Source organism: Rattus norvegicus, chromosome 9, assembly GCF_021556685.1.
Source record: "Rattus norvegicus strain SHRSP/BbbUtx chromosome 9, alternate assembly SHRSP_T2T, whole genome shotgun sequence".
Classification (NCBI taxonomy): domain Eukaryota; kingdom Metazoa; phylum Chordata; class Mammalia; order Rodentia; family Muridae; genus Rattus; species Rattus norvegicus.
In genome coordinates this window covers 109,441,328-109,460,252 of record NC_141542.1, presented here as the reverse complement: position 1 = coordinate 109,460,252, position 18,925 = coordinate 109,441,328, and the positions used below count along the sequence as shown (strand labels likewise).

Below are 18,925 nucleotides of genomic sequence, written 5' to 3'. Positions count from 1 at the left end.
ACCCACCTCCTGCTCATATATTTTTCCTGACTTTATTAATTTTTTTTCTGTAAAAACACTGCTAGGGGCAAATCCAAAAAAAAAAAAAAAAAAAAAAAAAAAGGAAATTTTCAGTTCTGGCCAACGCTGCAAATAAGTCCATTTCCTTCCACCAACTTCCGTCCGTGGGTTTTCGACACTAAAACCACAACGAAAATTCCTGAGCGCTTTGAAGATGCTGCAGTCAGTGCATCTTGGGGATCGATGCTGTTATCTTTATTCCTTTTGCAGCCGGATCATAAGATGGCTCGTGTGCGCGCGCATGTGTGTGAGTGATAAGAAACTTTTAAAACCGTCCAGTAGCGCGCTTAGAGGAAAGAAAATTTGATTCCGTTACTGTTCTAGAACTTCCACGTGACCAGAGCCCGCAAAACCCTAGTAGGTAGGATTGGTCCTTTCCGGGAGCTGCAAACGGAAGTTCCTGGAGTAGGCGTTCGCTCGTCAGCGGGCTGGGGGCCTAGATTGCGTCATGTCCGGAAGCGGTTCCCTGCAGTCTTCAGTGCTCCACTTCCAGCCGGAAGAGGTGCGTCCGGGCAGAGCACCAGCGCGCGCTTCCCTTCTGCTGCAGCTAACATTGGCGGGAACCTGAAAGGTTGGCTGGAGCTGTGCAGGCTGTCAGTCGCGATGGCGTCGCGTCGCGGGGCGCTCATCGTGCTGGAGGGTGTGGACCGTGCTGGCAAGACCACGCAGTGCCTCAGGCTGGTGACCGCGCTGTGCGCCTCGGGCCACAGAGCGGAGCTGCTGCGTTTCCCTGGTGCGCGGGCGGGCCTTGGGAATTCCCTCACCCTCTCTTTGGGCTTTAGTCTTTGTATCTGTAAAAGCTTTTAGAATATTTATCTATTATTGTGCATGCATGTGCTGGCTAGTTTATGTCACCTTGACACAAGCTACAGTCATTTGGGAAGAGGGACTCTCAATTGAGAAAACTGGACCCACCAGATGGGCCAACAGACAAGCCTGGGAAACATTTTCTTGATTGGTCATTGATGTGAGAGGCCCAGCTGGTGGAGATGAATTAGTAAAATGCAAACTGAAACGAGGGCCTGAGTTTAGCCTCCCAGGTTAAAAAAAAGCGGATATGGTTGCTTATCCCAGTGCTGGAAAGGTAGAGGCGGGCGCTTTCCTGGTACTTGTTGGCCAGTCCAGCCAAAAGTGAGCTTCAGGTCCCGGTGGAAGACAGCCTCTGAAAACACAAGGTGGACAGGTACTGAAAAAGGAGCATGACGTTGACTTCCGGCCTTGAGCCCTATGCACTGGACACCAACCCCTCATCCTACAAATTAAGTAGGAATTGGAGCAACGCTTTCCTGGATATTTTAATTTTCAAACCAACCAGTCAAAAACTTTTTTTTTTTTTTCTTTTTTTTCGGAGCTGGGGACCGAACCCAGGGCCTTGCGCTTGCTAGGCAAGCGCTCTACCACTGAGCTAAATCCCCAACCCTGGTCAAAAAAGTCTTAACAAGTACTTTTGAAATCAAGACTGAACGTGCACGTTACTTCCTTCCCTTGGGGAAACTCATTTGGCTTCAGAGATGGTCCAAAGCTGTCTAGAGGTTTAATAACGTTCAGAGTTAGACACGAGCACAAGGAGAAAACTTCGGTGCAAACCATAGCATACTTCAGGTGAACAGTCTGACTTGAAGTCGTGTTTGTATCTTTGTCTTTCTAGAAAGATCAACAGAAATCGGCAAGCTTCTGAGTTCCTACTTAGAAAAGAAAACCGAGCTCGAGGATCATTCCGTGCACCTGCTCTTCTCTGCCAACCGCTGGGAACAAGTGTAAAGATTGGTTCATTGCCCCCCCCCCCCCCCCCCCCCCGTGTAACTTGCAAGCTTTTGTGTATGGCACGAGTGCAAACATACATAGGCACGTGGAGACCAGAGGCCAACTTGGGCATCTTCCTCTACCGTTCTCTACTGCATTTGAGACAGTTGGGTTTTTTTATCTTTATTTTTGCATAGCATAAATGCCTAATGTATGTTTGTGTGCCTCATGCATGCCTGCTGCCCAAGGGAGCCCGATCCCTGTAACTAGAGTTCCCGAGAGTTGTACACTGTCTCGTGACCTGAGCCCTTGGCAAGAGCAGTAAGAGCTTTAAGTGCTGAGGCAGGCTTTGTTTCAGTTTTTTTTAAAGGGTTGAGACAGAGTTTCTTTGCATAACAGCCCTGACTGTCCTGGAACTTGCCTTGTAGACAGGCTAGCCTCATGCCAGGCTGAGATAAGGTTTCTTACTGGACCTCAAGCTCACTAATTTTAGGCTACACTGGCCTTTGTGCTTCTGGGTCCTGTCTGTCTCCCTGAGTTTCAATTTTCCTCCTGGTTTATATCTGGGTTCTGGGGAACTAGGGATCCAAACTCTAGTCTTCTTGTCACGTGGCAAACAGATTATCCATACAACCACATCTCTTGCCCCTAGCCTTTTGTTTTTGTTTTTATTTTTAAGATACTTGTTTCCCTCTGTAGCTCAAGATGTCTTCTAAGTAATGGCAATTCTATCTCAGCCTTCTAAGTACTGGCTATTTTCATTTCTTCTTTTTTTTTTTCCTAGGCGGAGTTTCTCGGTGTAGCCATGGCTGAACTTACACTCTGTAAGACCAGTCTGGCCTTAAACTCATAGAGATCCACCTGCCTTTACCCAGTCTGGCCTTAAACTCATAGAGATCCACCTGCCTCTACCCAGTCTGGCCTTGAACTCACAGATCCACCTGCCTCTGCCTCCCTAGTGCTGGGATTAAAGACGTGCGCCACCTCCTCCTGGCTAAGTTGGCTGGTGTTGTGATGTCACATTTTCAGAGCATGTACTTTGTGTTGTGCGTCTGTCCTTTGTCAGACTTATCTTTTATACATCCTCTCTCCCATCCTGTGGCTGTCTCTTCACTTGTTTGATAGTGTCTTACACAGCACAGCTTCTTCAGTGTCCTGAGGTTAGCCTATCTGTCCTCGAATGACTTTGACCTTTGGTGTTATCAAACCCAAGGACATCCAGGTTCTCTCTTTCCTTCTTACCTTCCTTTAAAGGGTTTCTCTCATCCATTTAGGTCTGGGGTCTGTTTTAATTTTGTGAAGGCTCCAAGATCAGAGTTTAGATGTCTTTCTGTGTTCGCATTACTGACTCTTTAACAGCATATATTAAAAAAAAAAAAAACTCTTAAAGGTCTAGCTCTGTGTATACACACTCATTAGTAGTTTACATTGGCTTGCAATTTGGGATTCTCCGCTTTGGCCTCCCAAAATTGGGATTTCAGCTTAATGCCATTATGCTCTAAAGATCAAGAGGTGGAAGCCAATCTGGGACAGCCTGGGCTACATACTGAGACCTATTTCAGCCTTCTTCCCCCATCCCCCAGAATCGAATGCCTCCTGTGAGGCATGCTAAGTGAGAAGGCTCTAACTCCCTTCTGTGGCCTCGTGCCAGGCCCTTCACCTTTACTCGTCTAAGGTTTTTGCACATTGGTAATGACAATGAGCCTGTGTTGTTTGGTGGGAAACGTCCTTGATATTTTGCCTGTCATACTTAGGGACACACGTATCAGTCTCATCGTCTGCTGCCCCAGGCTCTCTGCCTGGGTTCTCCCTTCCTTCAGCAGGGGAGGGTAGAGGTGTTCCCTGGCATCTCCTAGAAAGAAGATATAGAACTTTCTGGTTGTAAATAAGTTTATAAATGACTGCTGTAATTGTCACTGGGATTTCTGATTTGTGGTAGTTGGGAAGCCAGTTCCAGGGCTCAGGAGCATTCTGTTTTTCAGGCCATTAATTAAGGCGAAGTTGAACCAGGGTGTGACCCTTGTTTTGGACAGATACGCGTTTTCTGGGGTTGCCTTCACTAGCGCCAAGGAGGTGAGTACTGTGGAGTCCTGCTTCAGCGTGCCAGGCGTGGGCCCGAGGTCTGTTCATTTGCAGTGTGCCTGCCCACAGAGTATGTGTCGAAGCTGCTCTTAGGAACTGGATGGCTCTGGCATTCCTTAACTCTGAGATGCTGTCTTTTGTCGATGAACAGGCATGCAGGTTTTTCACGTACAGCCTTGTACTTTGCATTTGGATGATTTGTCTCATAAAGAGGTTCCTCGTTAAGATTTCCTGCGATGCCTCATTTTGTGACCCGAGGTGGAATGACTGGGACACTGGAGCCCTCTGTCCCTCCACACTTGATATGTGTAAGGAGCTGTGTACTGTCCTTTTTATTTATTTTTAAATGTCTGCCATTTACATGCTTGTTTAAACAAGGTTGCACTGTGTATCCTGGCTGGCCTGGAACTCTGTGTAGACCAGACTCACCATGAATCATAGTGATCCACCTGCCTCTGCCTCACGAGTGCTAGAATCAAGGGCCTGCACCACCACGTCTGACAATGCCTTTTAGTTAGCCTTTAAACTGCAAATATTTAGCAACAGAAAACCTCCCAGAAGTCCCATCAGCCTCAGGGACACTCAGCATCCTCTGTTCGATATCAGATGGTTTGTTTTGTTTTCTGAGTCAGGGTTTCTCTGTTTGGTCCTGGGTGTCCTAGAACTGACTCTGTGGACCAGGCTAGCCTCGATCTCAGAACCCCACCTGCCTCTCCTCCCAGATGCTGGGACTAAAGGTGTGAGCCACTGCTTGGCATGTGGTTGGGTTTTTAAAATATTTTATCTATGAGGATGCTAAGTGTAGCTCTCCACAATTGAGGGCTTCTACCCAAAGAGGTTACAGTGGGGAAGGACTTGGTTTCTCCCTAGCTCCTGGGAATTTGACTATGTTCCAGTGAGTATATGGGCAATCCAAATTGGACTTGAGTTTGAGGGTGGGGGGAGTGTCTACAAGGGAGGGGAACCTGGGAGAGGAGTGTGATTGGGGTTCATGATGTGAAATTCTCAAGTAATCAATAAAAATATGTAAAAAATTTTTCTTTATATGGGTGTTTTGTTTGCACATATGTCTGGTGCCCATGGAGATCAGAAGAGGTTATTCAGTCTTCTGGAACTGACATTAACAAATTATTTCGAGGTGCCATGTGGGTGCCATGGAAGTGAGCCCAAGGCCTCTGGCAGAGCAGCCAGCGCTCTTAACTTCTGCACCTTGTTCCTAGGACCTGGAGTTGTTGAGACAGTGTTTCTAGTAGGCCAGGCATTTTGGGAACTCACCAGGTAGATCAGGTTGGCCTCAAATTTGTAATCCTCTTGTCTCAGCCTTCTGAGTGCTAGGATTACAGGAGAAAGGCACTATGGCTCAAGAAAGACACTTGTAAGAACAATGTCCTCTAGGGGTTGGGGATTTAGCTCAGTGGTAGAGCGCTTGGAGCGCTTGCCTAGCAAGTGCAAGGCCCTGGGTTCGGTCCCCAGCTCCGAAAAAAAGAAAAAAGAAAAAAAAAAGAACAATGTCCTCTAAACCTTTCAGTTTAAACATGTAATCACTGTTCATGTTTTCCAGCTCTCAAGAGCTGGCTGATTGCCTTGTATTTTTATCGTATTAAATGAGGATCTGCCTAAGGTCCATATGAAGGTCCATGTGTTGAAGTACGTACCATCTAAACCTTGCTGCTTTTTATTTATTCTAATTGTGTGAGAGATGGAGGCCAGGATATGTGTGTGCCAAGCCTGCACATTGAGGTCAGAGGACCACTTTGGAGGATTGGTTCTCCTGCTGAGCTCTGAGGATTTAACTCCAGTGTCAGCCTTGTGTGCTGAGTAAGTTCCTTTACCAGCCAAATCATCTCACTGTCCCAAGTTGTTTTCTTATTTTTCGGCTGAGAATTGGACCAAGGGCTTTATATGTGACAGGCAAGTGCTCTAACTTCGAGTTATCCCTGTAGTCTCTTAAATGTCTTGATGTCTAAGTTCCCACATCTCTGAGGCTCACATTTAAAATATTCTGAGCACTGAAAGTATAACTGATTTCTTTAAAAAAGAAAATAGATGTATTCACTTTATTTTCAAGTGTGTGTTTGTCTGCATGTGTCAGATACCCTGAGAAGGAGACACAGGAATTATTAGCCATCATGTGTGTCCTGGGAACTGAATATGGGTCCTTTAGAAGGACGACAAGTGCTCTTAACAGCTGAGCCATCTCTCCATGTAGGAGAGCAACTGGTAAAGCATGTGCTTGCCCAAAACACAACCTGGAGCTAGCTCAAGGCTGGTTTTGAACTCAGATCCCTCAGCCTTTGCCTCTTGAGTTTAGGGATTAAAGGCATGTGCCAATACTGCCCACATGTGTTTTGATTTTTGAGGCGAGGTCTCCGGTGGCTCAGCTTAATCTGGAACTATGTAGCCAAGGATAACCCTGAACTGTCTTCTTGCCACTTTGCAAGTGCTGTCACCACACCTAGCTTAATGGTTTTGACTTGTACTTTTGTAAACTTAAGGGTGTGGAGTCCTCAGCAAGAATCAGATGGTGTCTGATAATATATAACCTTGGGGATGACAGATTGCCAAGTGATAATCTTTTAAATTCTGTTTCTTCTACACCTTAGAGTGTCTCCCCAATGGACTACTTTGTATAAGGAAGCCAGGGTAGATGATCAGCACCCTATAGCCCTGTAGGCAGGGCCCCTGGGGTCATATTTTCTGCAGGATGGTGTGTCCTTGCTAGCTCTACTTATCTTCTGAAAACAAGGACATTTTTACCAAGTTGATGAAGTGGGAAGATCTATGTAAAAAATTAGTAGGCAGGCATGCAGTGGGTTTCCAGGATTGCTACTTTCCTCCAATGTTTACTGGGATGCAAGATTATGGCAAAAACTCTGTTTCTGGAACAAATTGCTTCTCGTTGTAGACTCTGAGGTTGAATGGACGACCGGGATATTTATGTCTGCCATGCCTTATTTTCTGAGACCAGGTCCACAGTAGACAGACTGCAGAGCACAGAGCTGTGGTACCGTCCTGTTTACTCACTCACGGCACCCCAGCCCACTCTGAAGCAGAAGATTATACCCCACTCAGTTTGCCTTCTCTAACTGTTAGGTTCTCTGTTGGCAGAATTTTTCCTTGGATTGGTGCAAACAACCAGATGTGGGCCTTCCCAAGCCTGATCTGATCCTGTTCCTGCAGTTACAATTGCTGGACGCTGCTTCGAGGGGAGAGTTTGGTCTTGAGCGCTATGAGACTGGGACGTTCCAGGAGCAGGTTCTGCTGTGTTTCCAGCAGCTCATGAGTGAGAAGAACCTCAACTGGAAGGTAAGTCCTGGAACAAGCCTTTAGTCTGTGATATCCCCATTCAGAACATGGTCATGTGATATCCCCATTCAGAACATGGTCATGCGATATCCCCATTCAGAACATGGTCATGTGATATCACCATTCAGAACATGGTCTCGCAAGCCACATCACACTTTACTTACCACAGGGATGACTCTTCAGTGTACTGTGTAGTTGGGCCATACTCAGGAAGTGCCTCAGAAGGTGGGGTTTCCCAGTTTCACATTCAGATATATCTTACTTTTCCCTTTATTTCATACTGTGACTTATTCCTGCTGGCCCTCAGTCATACTGTAAGTACCTTCTCCATCAGTACCTCCTGAGACTTTACTCCGCTGGTTTCTTTGGAGCTTTGTGGGGCTGTGCTATTTCCAGGAGCACAGAAGGGTCATACTAGGCTTCCCTCCGGTCCTGTTTCCTCCAGTTAGTACCCGTGTTTCAACACTGGTCTCAGGAATTGGCTTCGACTTCCAGTCCTTGCACGAAGGCCACCATGAGCCCCTTCTCTATGGTTTGCTCCTGCTCTTCTGCCCTCTTTCCTGCGTGCACATCGTCTCAGCAGCCACAATGGTCCTGGTGGGTCTGTCCCTGTCTGCACAGTCCCAGAGAGGCACAAACCCAGCTTTCAGTAGTCCATACATCCCGAGCCAGCTTTGTCTACAGAAGGCGCTGCTTCTGTTGCCCTTGTCTATAGTATGTGCCCTCGTGATTCTGAGGTTTGTCCTAACTGTCTGCATCACTTTCTGTTAGAACAGATGATGATAAAGCCCTTTTACTTTGTTGGACACTAAGTCAACCCAGAGAGCCATCCTGGAGAGCCTGGGCAAGGGTGTGTGGCTATACTGTGGTTGTCGAGTGACCTTTTAGGAGGTAACACATGAGGCTCTCCTGCACATAGAGTCATACATACCTTGTGAAATACTTGGATTCTGTCCATAAAATTGTTACACCCCTGGAAGGTTTTCAAGAATTTACTGCCAAAGGTCTTAGCCAGACTTACAGAACTGTGGGACCTGTCTAGATCCCTTAAAAAGGAAAGGACTTGGGAGATGCTGACACATCTGGCTTGCTGCTGCCTGTCCTGATAAAACAGAGCAGCTATATTAGGACAGTTTTCATCTCAAGAAAGGTATAACTGTGTCTGCAGCTCTGGTTGTCCTGGAACTATGTAGTCCAGGCGGGCCTTGAACTCACAGAGATCCTCCTGCCTCTGCCTCCCAGAAGCTAGAACTGAAAGGTGGGTGACTGTTTGTGTGGAGCCTGTTCTTGTCAACTGGAAGACAGTCGCTCAGCCTGCTTAGAACAGAGCAAGATGGGTAGCCAGTGCATCCTGTATTTGGGACGTGGCAGGTGTGCAGGCCGCTTTCTACAAATACCAGGTTCAAAGAAAGCAGGTGAAGGGCCCCTGCAGGGACATGTACTGGGAACAGAGGGAATGTGGTATAATGACCCTTTTTCTGCTCTCTCCTCTGAGGTAATAGGTGGTTGATGCTTCCAAAAGCATTGAGGATGTCCATGAAGAAATCCGTGCGCTCTCAGAGGACGCCATCCGAAATGCTGCACAGAGGCCACTGGAGGAGCTATGGAAATAAATCAGAGCTTCCACTGCCAATGCTGTTCTCTGGCTCTCCCACCTCAGCACTATCCTCTGGCTCTCTGGGAGAGCGTAGAAGGCTCGCATCTCAACACTGTTCCGCAGGAGCTAGTTCTTGGCAGAAGGGATCTGTAAGGCTCCACACACAACTTGTTTGGGTGATAATGGACAAGTTGTACAATATCTCCCTCTGCCTACTGCTTGCCCGTAATGTGCTGCTTCTATTCTGAACTTTAGTAGGTATTCTCAAGCAGTTTCCTTGAGATAAGTTAAAAAAAGAAAAAAAAAAAAAAGAAAGAAAGAAAGATAAAACCAAAAACAAAACATAATTTTTACAGAAACCAATAAAAAACTTAACCTAAAATGTACCTCACTAAGCTTCCTTAAGAATTTGTGGAGCGGGGGTTGGGGATTTAGCTCAGTGGTAGAGCACTTGCCTAGCAAGCACAAGGCCCTGGGTTCAGTCCCCAGCTCCAGAAGAAAAAAAAAAAAAAAAGAATTTGTGGAGCTGGGTCTGCCCCCTATTCATGGTCTTTCCACTGTGGGTTTGATCGATGTTACTAGGTCCCTTGTTCCAAGTCTGTGTTCCCAGGTGTTATCTAGAATATCCAACTTACCTAGTGGCACGACGTTCATAATTCTAAGCCCAGTGATGATAACCTTGTTGGTTCTGTTATCCACTGGAGCTTTCCACGCTATCCATGTCAAAATGGGATGATACAGTGTGTATGTGTGGTGTGCTGCATGTGAGCTGAACCGCACCCCTGTATAGACCGTGTGAGATCCGGTACCTTGATGCTGAGCGTTGCCCTGGATGTGGGAGTACACACCTTCAATCCCAGAACTCAGCAAGTGGCGGCAGGGCTACATAGTGAGGACTGTCTCAAAAAGTAAAAAGTAGGGGCTTGGCCAGGCAGTCCAGAGTCAGGAGACGCAGAGCATCTGCAAGCCTGAGGGATGCTTCAGAAGCTTCTGGGTGCTATAAAATGAGCTGTTAGCTGCTTAGCATCCATCTCTGCCCTTCAGGACATAACAAGTTTTAGCTGTGGGTCAATGTGCTATGTGGTCATAGCAGCCGTAAGAAGCCAACGAACAGTACAGGGAGAGGGAAACCTTTACCTTGGGCCACTGTACGCAGGTCAGCAATTGTCCTTCCTTTATATGGACTCGAGGGCAGGCAGACATCATCCAGGTGGTCCCCACTGAGATTTCACCAGTAGGATATGATATTCCTCAAAATCTACTTGTCCCCTAGTCCAAAGCTGGGAACAGCTTGCCTGGAGAGACCCTGAGGCAAGCTTTGTAGGTCTGGGTGCTTTCAACACTTTGTCCAAGTGAAGAGAAGAGCTACTGGCTCATTTTACTACTTCTATGCCTACCCCCGAGGCCAGAAGTGTTAGATCTGGGGCTGGGGTTGTAAGCTCCACAGTGTGGGAACTGAACTCCAGTGCCCTGAAGAACAGTTCTAACTCCTAACTGCTGAACCACTTCTCCAGCCCCTGGCTTTTTTGAGGCAGGGTTTCCTTCCTGTGCAGCCCTGCTGTCATGGTACTTGCTCTCTACCAGGTCAGCCTGGTTGCCTCTGCCTCCTGAGTGCTGGCATTGAAGCGACTCTTTTGTATCTGGTTCTCCTTGCACTTTCTCATTTTTAGGACCACGTGTTTATTTGATATGAGGGAAAACAGACATTGGCTACACAGCTGGGCCAGGAGCAGGGCAGGGTCTGCTTGTCCAACTTCAGGACATCTTTACCTGTTAACGCTAAAATCATAGCTAATCATAACTGGAAGGGAAAAATATCAACAAGACACACAAACTGTTTTCTACTGAAACTTATTATTTACTGTTAAGGATTGCAAACTACACTACGAAGAATGAACAACCTCAGGAGGCCTTTCTTGAGCCCTGAGAGGTCCTTCAGGTTGTCGGGTTCCAGACATCCACCCTTGCTACCAACAGCAGGAGTTACAACAAGACCCTAGTCGACAACAGCACAATGGCTCCTGGACCAGGAAGCAAGCTCCAGAGGAATGGGAATTGCCCTAGTCTTCCTGTCCCACCCCATCTGAAGTCAAGGGACAAGATACGGGAGAGAGGAGTAAGATGAAATAAATATGTCATCAACATATCTGATGTTGATAGACAGGATCTCTTGCTACCTCGTGGGCTACTTAGAGCTGCTGTATCTGGAGTAGCTCCAGCCTCACCCATCTACAGGCTCTTGGGGAGGATTTTTAGCAAAGGCTGTTTGTTGCATGGGCCTCCCCACAATGCCATACCCTGTTTCCTATCTAGGGGGAGGAAAGGTGCTTTTCTAAGACAGCAGACCTAGAGCACCCAAAGCTTGAAGGCCCAGGAAGCCAAGGTTAGGTGGCAGGTATGGAAATGAGTGCCAAGGAGAGCTGAACTCTTCACCCACTGGTGCCTGGAGCTACCTGCTCTGTCTAAATGTCTACTCTGCACCGAAAGCTGCAGTACTTTTACCTTGTTGGCCCCAAACCATCTAAAATTTCCTATGTCCCAGGAGGGTTTCTGAGAAGGGAAAGAACATGGAGGAAGGCTCAAATAGCAGTGTGTGCCCTACTACCAGTGGGCACAGTGTCACAAGCAAAGAACAGCTCTGCTCCCCCCCTCCCTTTCCTCCCAGAGGGAAGCTGGGTGGCAAGCTAACAGCAGCAGGCAGCGTGTCATGAAACCCATCAACCCCATATAGGAGACATAGCTCTTTCCTAGTGAGGGCCTAATGGAGAACCTCAAGACCACAACTCCAGAAGCACTAGAAACTTGTCAGCTGCTCCAAGGTTCAGGTGTCCATATTGTGCCCATGCACACTGGTATCTTTGGATTTTCCAAATGCCCCACAAGAATACTTTTTCTCCAAAGCAAATAGCAGCCTTGCTGGGATTCTCTCCATATGCTTTCCCACTGAGGTAGCCCTTGATAATCACACTGGGCAGAGGAGACAGCACAAAAGCTCACCCCGCCCAGCAGTTATGAGGCCATGATGTGGCTGTCACTCTGTACACGCCAACCTGCAGATCTTCTAAGACTGACCTGGGAAGTGCCCCAGAAATTCATGTCTTTGTTAAACAACTTCAAACAGGGCTTTAATTCCAAATAAACCACAGACCCAGGTGCCCAGGAGAAAGCAGAACCAAGCTGATGCGCTGACCAGGGCTGGCAGTGTCGAGTGGAGAATGCTGGGCGCTCCCGACCCACTGCTCTTCCTGACTAGGCCTTCTGGTGAGCGCCTTCATGTGGACAGGCCCTTGTGTGTTTGGGCTTAGGCAGTCTGACTCCAAGCAGTAAGGCCTCCAGGCACCACAGTCCTTGGTCCATGAGCAGAGCAGGCCCTCGGGACAGAGGTGGCACAGGCGGACAGCACTCAGCAGGGTGGGCTGGGTGGATGGAATGCGGTGACACTGAGTGCCCAAGGCAGGTCTGGGTTCTCAACGCACCCCAATGAGGGCCATGGAGGCCATCCCCCAACCCCAGGATTTTCAGAGGGATAAGATTTCAAAGTCTTCATCCTCAGAGTCAAAGAACCTCTCCAGTCTCTCTACATCAGAAGAATCTGTCAGGAAAAAGATAAAAGATTAGTCATTTCTCAGAAGCTGGTATGGATGAACTAGAATAAGCTGTCCCTTCTATTGGGGGAAAATTTTGTACATTGTGTAAAAATATTTCTTTGTCCTTCCTCACTTGCCTAAAGCACTTCTGATTGGCTTAATGAGATAACAGCCAATGGCCAGGAAGAAGAGGACAGGCAGAACAGGCGGGACATCCTCCAGGCAGAGAGGAACTCTGGGATATAGGTTTTGAAGGCAGAAGTAACTAAGTAGCCTAGTGGCAGAACTTAATTAGAACAGGATAATGAGTTAGGAGCTCATTGGGAAGCAAGCCTAAGCTAAGGCATGACTCTCAGAGAGTCCTAACAGGGTGTGAAGGGGTCCAACTCATGAGTAAGTGACAAGGCCCTAATGAGGGACAAGAACTCAGTGAGAAAAGAGAACAGTACCTGACTCCTGCCAGCAGACAAGCAATGGGACCTGGCACAAGAAAGGGCACCTGACTCCTTACACAAGTTGAAGGATCCAGGTCTCACCAGGTCTCCATTCAGTGTCTCCCAAGGCCAGTAGGTGTCTGAACTCTATTGTGCTGGCCTAGAGAACCAGGACTGATCCATGCAGGAACATCAGCCATGGTTCAATGATCCAGGACTGCTTAACCCCAGTGGCTCTTACGACAGACTTCACCATCATAAAACCTGTTGTGCCCTGTCACTACAGTCCCCAAGGAACCTGTGGGAATATGTCTCCTTCCCATAGCACCCTGGGCAGGACATGGACAGGCTGGGCTGGCCCATGGACAGGAATGGGTTTACGATGACCTGTCAACCAACCATTTGCACCTGGGGTTCAAAGAGTATTGTTAATAGTTACAGGGAAAAAGATCAGGACCTGAGGGCCGTGGTAGGCACAGACTAGAGAAACTAAGAGATGGGAACACAGGGACTGTCCCATCTAGACTGGTTCTCAGCCCCAGCACTCACCTAGGGACAGGTTCAGGACATCCTGGCAGGCCAGATGGGAAGGCTGCTGTTCCACCAACTCAAACATGGGCAGGGCACCTCCAAGCTGGGACAGCTGTCAGTGAGATACAGCTGTTAGATACAGTGAGATATGCCCCCAACAGTCACTATAGCCTCCAGCCTACAGCCTGTCATTTCACAGACAAGAAAATGGAGGTGATATTCACACTAAAGGTTATAGCACAGACCAACACAGTGATCAACACAGCCCAGGCCTGCCAACTAATAAAACCACAGAAGGCACAGGGAGGACAGCAAGAGGCCACCAGAACAGGACAGCCGCTGGCATACAGCCTCTGGCATACAACTTAATCACTACCCCCAGAAGCACATGAGGCAAGTGAGTGGGCCACACCACCACCTCATCATAAATTAAATGTGCAAAACATATATAAAAATAGCCAATCCTGAACCTCACTCACATAGCCAGCAGAAATAGCGATGCAAGGCACCCTACCCTGTTCAGCCGGCCCACATGTGTGAGGCAGGAACAAAACTCCCCATGCAACCAGTAAGCGGGTTCCTAGCTAGGCCATGCAAAGAGGCTCCCTTTACCCCAGCCACCTCATTGCCTGGGTCCCCAGAAGTTTCATCTTGGCTCTGGACAGGGGCAGCTACAGACCTTTTTGACTTGCTGGCACCAGTCATTAAAGTCTTCCTCGGTCTTACAGAAAAACCCCTAAAATGAAAATGGTCGTGAGAGTAGTGACTACATCTAGAGTAGCACGAGGCTGTCATCTCTAATCTTCAGAGATCCTGGTGTATACTTCCACTCTGCCCACGCTTTGTTTCACACATACCAACACCGCCCAATGATGCTGCCAATGATCCTACCCGACGGTGACACAGGAGAGTGATTCTACCATGTGTTCCCTTTGACCTCAGCTCTCAAAAGCCAGGACTGGGGCTCAAACTTCACGCTCTCTGAACCTGCTAGTCAGTCACACATGTGTAGCATCTTCTGTAAGGTTGGCTGTCTATTTAGCATTAGTACACCAAGTTCCAATCATTGTGAGCTGCTGGAATGCATTCACTGTAATGTACACGCACTTTACTTAGATGAGGAATTGCCAATGAGCTCTGCAGAAAGTCTGAGTCACAGAATCCCAGATTACTCTCCCTAGAACTTGGGAGGGGCATATGTGACAGAGTGTACTGACTGTCATGCCTGTGTGACTGTCACAGACTGGTTCTAGACATGCTGCACTCTGGCAGTGACCCACACGGTGAGCAACCTGATGAGGCAATGACTCCCTGGCTATGGCACTGTTTTGACATTTTTGGGTTTTTTCCCCTTTCCTCCAAACACATTTTGAATGGGCAGGTTTGCACAAACCATCAGAAATCCCTACTATATCATCAGAAAAGAGAGACGGAGAAGCTCATTCAGGACACTCATCTTCAAGATACACTAAGTAAACAACCAAACAATGATGAGGAAACTAAGAGGAAAAGCAGTACACTCCGGTGACCGTCACTCAGAATGACAGATCTAAACTGTCAAACTGTTCAGAGCCATCATTTGTGTTTTTGAGTAGGAGAAACACCCCCACCACCGCCCACTGGTACACTCAATCACAGTCAACACACACATACACTAGGGTTGAGAAAGCCACTCACCAGCTGAGCAGCCTCAGGGAAAATAAGAGGTCTTGGGATCCTCAACTATGTGTACCTAACACTAAAATGTTGGAAAGCGTACAAAAATCTAGACATTTTCTGTTATACTCCACTGCAAGACTGGCACAGGATGACTCAGAACAACGGCTAGGAGTCTGTACCGTTGGGACATACCACGGCAATGGATGGGTCAAGCTCCCCAATGCCCATCCGACAGGGAGGGTGTTGGCAGTGGAAGCTCTCGTCGGGGATAAAGCAGCTGTCTGTCAGCTCCACTGCAGGCTGTGTAGTATGGGGATCCAGATAGATGAGCTCCTCACCTAGGCAAGATGATGCAGAAGTCAGAGGCAGATGACCAGAGCTGGGCAAGGGGGAGGGAACAGGCCAGAGCAGCATCCAGACCCACCACACCAGAGTCGGCAGACAGAAGGGAGGTAGGAATCAGACTGTCTGGGGGTGAGGGGAGCATGCCACCACAGTGAGGGGGGGCACGGGAGGTACCAACACAGTGCCACAGAAAAAATTCACTCCTTCAGGGAGAACAATCATCCCTATGAACCCAGAGTATGCAAACCAGACTCACCAACGTAGCCAATAAAGTAGTGGGCACTGTTGGGCTTCCCTCCAATAACACCCAGGGACTGGGGCATCATGAAACAGTGCTGCAGGAGACAAGAGGGAAGGCCACTGAGCACATTGACCCTGCAACAGCACTCAGAAGAGAGTGTTCCTACACAGTCCTACACACTGCAGCACAGCATAGTCAGAAGTGTGTGTTTCACCATCCTCCACCTCAGGAAGGCCACGGCCTCCTGAATGACACAAGAAGAAAAACAAGAAGACATGTCCCAGAAAGCTTCCAGTACAGGAGGTACTGAGGCCACACCACAGGCTTACATTCTAGTTGGGAAAACTGCAGGAGCCAGGGGACGAGCTTATGGATTAACATGCACAGGCACTGTCAGGTAGCATGATCAGACATCAGTCTGGCCCAATGGGACAGGAGCAATGACAACAGAAGACAAGTCAGATAAAAATGGGAAATTGGTTTGGGGAAGCAGAAGTGGTCTCAGAACCTACAGCAGAGGAAATGGCCAGGACAGTCAAAAGATATGCGGGGACAGAACCAAGGTAAGGGAGAGGTTTTATACTTGGCTCTTACCTGAGCACTCAAAGGTGATTAAAAGTGAGAGATTTTAATAAAAAGCAGCATGGCCACCCACACAGTAAAGCTCTCAAGCGTTGACTCCTTAGTTTATCATCTGAGTAACTGTAACCTAAAGGCTTTACCATTTGTTTTTATGATGAGGTGGGGGGAAATCAAGGAAGAACTTGGATGAGATTCTCAGTAAATCTCCATGCGGTCTCCATCCGATGGGCCTACCAATTTCTACACCAGTGGTTCTCAACCTTCCTAATGCTTACATCACTTCATGCAGTTCATGTTGTGGTGACCCCCTCAACCATAAAATTATTTTGTTGCTACTTGATAACTGTAACTTTGCTACTGTAATGAAGTGTAATGTAAGACTCTGATATGATGTAGTTTACTCAACCCCCCTCAAATGGGTCATGATCCGCAGGTTGAGATCCACTGCTCCAGACAGAAGAGGAAGCTTAAAGCACACACAGGAAGAGCATAGCAGAAACCTGGGAGTGACAAAAGACCCTGATGCCAGGTTCAGCAAGAGGACGACTGGGCTTGAAGACCCTTTGGAAGGCTAGACATTTAAATTCTTCTCTCTCAACACCTATAAGATCCAGTCTCACTCCTAGAGGAGTAGCTAGTTGAGCACACACTCAAAATGACTCACCTTCAGCGTCTCCACATAGGCCTCATTGATGTCTGTCAGTCCCAGGCGAAGAGGGATGAGAAGCACTAATGGTCTCCAGGCCAAGGGCCTGTTGGTGACTTCAGCTCCAGCAGGGAGCCCGTTACAGTGCCTCTCTGACTCCATGGATAGTGCAGCGGCCCCGGCACAGGGAAGGCTGGCCCTGCACAATCTTCCTGAGAGGGAAGGCATATTTTGTATGAGTTAAGCAGACACAGACAGAAGTTCCTACAAGGAGAAAAAGTGTTTTAAAGAGCAGGTGCTAAGGGGCTGGAGAGACGGCTCAGTGGTTAAGAGCTCTGGCTAATCTTCCAGAGGTCAAAGGTCTGATTCTCAGCATGCACATGGCAACTCACAATTGTCTGTACCTCCAGTTCCAGGGGATGCAACACCCTCTTCTGGCCTCTGCAGGCACAAGGCACGCAAGTAGTGTACAGGCAAACACCCAACACACGAAGCAATTTAACAAACAACACAACAAAAGCCCAACAGCTTAAAACAGAATTCAGAGAGCGAAACGTCCCTACTCAAACATTTTCTAGGGGCTGGAGAGTTGGTTCAATGGTTAAGAATTCATGCTGCTCTTGCAGAAGACCCATGTTCAGTTCTCAGCACCCATGAGGTGGCTCATAACCATCCCTAACTCTACTCACAGGAGTTCTAATGCCTTCGTTTAACCTACTTGGGTACCAGAAATGCACGTAGTATACATACATGCATACAGGCAAAACTTATACACATTAAAAAACCAAACAAAGAAAGAGAGAAATCTTTTATGCACATAAAGTATTTTTAACTATCTGTATGGTTGTTGTGCCTGCGTGTACGTCTGTGTACCATGTGCGAGCAGTGCCCTCAAGGTCTCGAGTATTGGATCTCCTGGAACCGGAGCTACAGGTGTTTGTGAAGCGCCCCACAGTTGTGAACCACCATGTGGGGGCTGGCAACTGAACCTGGATTTTCTGAGGAGTAGCCTAGTACTCATCTCCCCAGCCTGAACTTAAAATATTTCAAATTATTCTTAAGCCAGGCATGGTGGTACATAGTTTTAATCCTAGCACTTAGCAGAGGCAGGGGGATCTCTGTGAGTTTAGGGCCAGCCTAATGTACATCCTGAGACCCTCTCTCAAACAAACATAATTGTGTAAACAATGTAGGGGAGATGTCCCACGTGCACCTGTGATGGTCAGGGGACAACACTGAGCCGGCCCTCTCCTTCCGTCTTTACATGGGCTCAGGTGATAGCAGAATAGTGTGGCTCACGCCTTTCCCACTGAGCCAAACCGCTAGCTCCCCTGTGGGCTTAAAGGAAAGCAAGAGCCGCAGCCACCCACACACTCTCCAGCTTGGGCAGGCCCAGTCCACTCAGGCTCCTTTTCAGCAAGCAGGGCGCCAAGGACAGCTTTTCCTCATCCTTACTTCCTCTGTCTGAATGCACTGCGCAAGCCTTCACTGAACAAATGACTATAGTCTGGTGACGCTAGACGTCTCCAACATTGTGGGACACACACATGCTGCACTACACTCAGACACACGCACGCAGATAAACGAGAGAATTTTAAAAATTAAAAAACAGAAGAAGGGCTGGAGAGATGGCTCAGCGGTTAATAGCACTGACTGCTCTTCCAGAGGTCATGAGTTCAATTCCCAGCACCCACATGGTGGCTCACAACCATCTGTAAAGAGTCCTGATGCCCTCTTCTGGTGTGTCTGAAGACAGCTACAGTGTACTTATATATAATAAATAAATAAATCTTTAAAAAAAAAAAAAACAGAAAAACTTTTTAGATTAAAAGACTAGAAGTAGTAGTGATTCACTGAACTCTTCCACAAGACTGAACTTTCTGGGACATAGGGAATCGCCAGTGGAAAGATTAGTTGGCTAATGAACATATTTTAAATGTCTTCTTTTAAAAAAAACTGTCTTTTCTCTCTCTTTCTTTCTTCCTTCCTTCCTTCCTTCCTTCCTTCCTTCCTTTCTTTCTTTCTTTCTTTCTTTCTTTCTTTCTTTCTTTCTTTCTTGTTTGGGACAAGGTTTCTCTCTGTAGCCCTGTCTATCCTGGAACTCATTTTGTA

At 47.6% G+C, this 18,925-nt stretch overlaps 2 protein-coding genes across 11 annotated transcripts in view; one reads left to right on the top strand and one right to left on the bottom strand.

Moving 5' to 3' along the window:
* The first annotated feature begins 437 nt into the window (after positions 1-437).
* Positions 438-9,178, top strand: Dtymk (deoxythymidylate kinase). 6 transcript variants are annotated; one of them, XM_087565615.1, is made up of 6 exons: positions 529-562; positions 1,709-1,817; positions 3,786-3,876; positions 4,037-4,193; positions 6,994-7,191; positions 8,694-9,174. In XM_087565615.1, the coding sequence occupies exons 4-6, from the start codon at positions 4,122-4,124 to the stop codon at positions 8,802-8,804; spliced, it is 381 nt and encodes a 126-aa protein (XP_087421741.1). In that variant the 5' UTR covers positions 529-562; positions 1,709-1,817; positions 3,786-3,876; positions 4,037-4,121; the 3' UTR covers positions 8,805-9,174.
* Positions 9,179-10,623: 1,445 nt separating this feature from the next.
* Positions 10,624-18,925, bottom strand: part of Atg4b (autophagy related 4B, cysteine peptidase) — a 31,398-nt gene continuing 23,096 nt past the window's right edge. For 3 of the 5 annotated variants that reach the window (NM_001399197.1, XM_087566516.1, XM_087566515.1), the window contains 6 exon segments: positions 10,624-12,380; positions 13,359-13,452; positions 14,020-14,076; positions 15,192-15,337; positions 15,601-15,679; positions 16,832-17,025. In NM_001399197.1, coding sequence (NP_001386126.1) covers positions 12,307-12,380; positions 13,359-13,452; positions 14,020-14,076; positions 15,192-15,337; positions 15,601-15,679; positions 16,832-17,025 — 644 coding nt within the window. In that variant the 3' untranslated portion in view covers positions 10,624-12,306. 5 annotated transcript variants of the gene reach the window in all.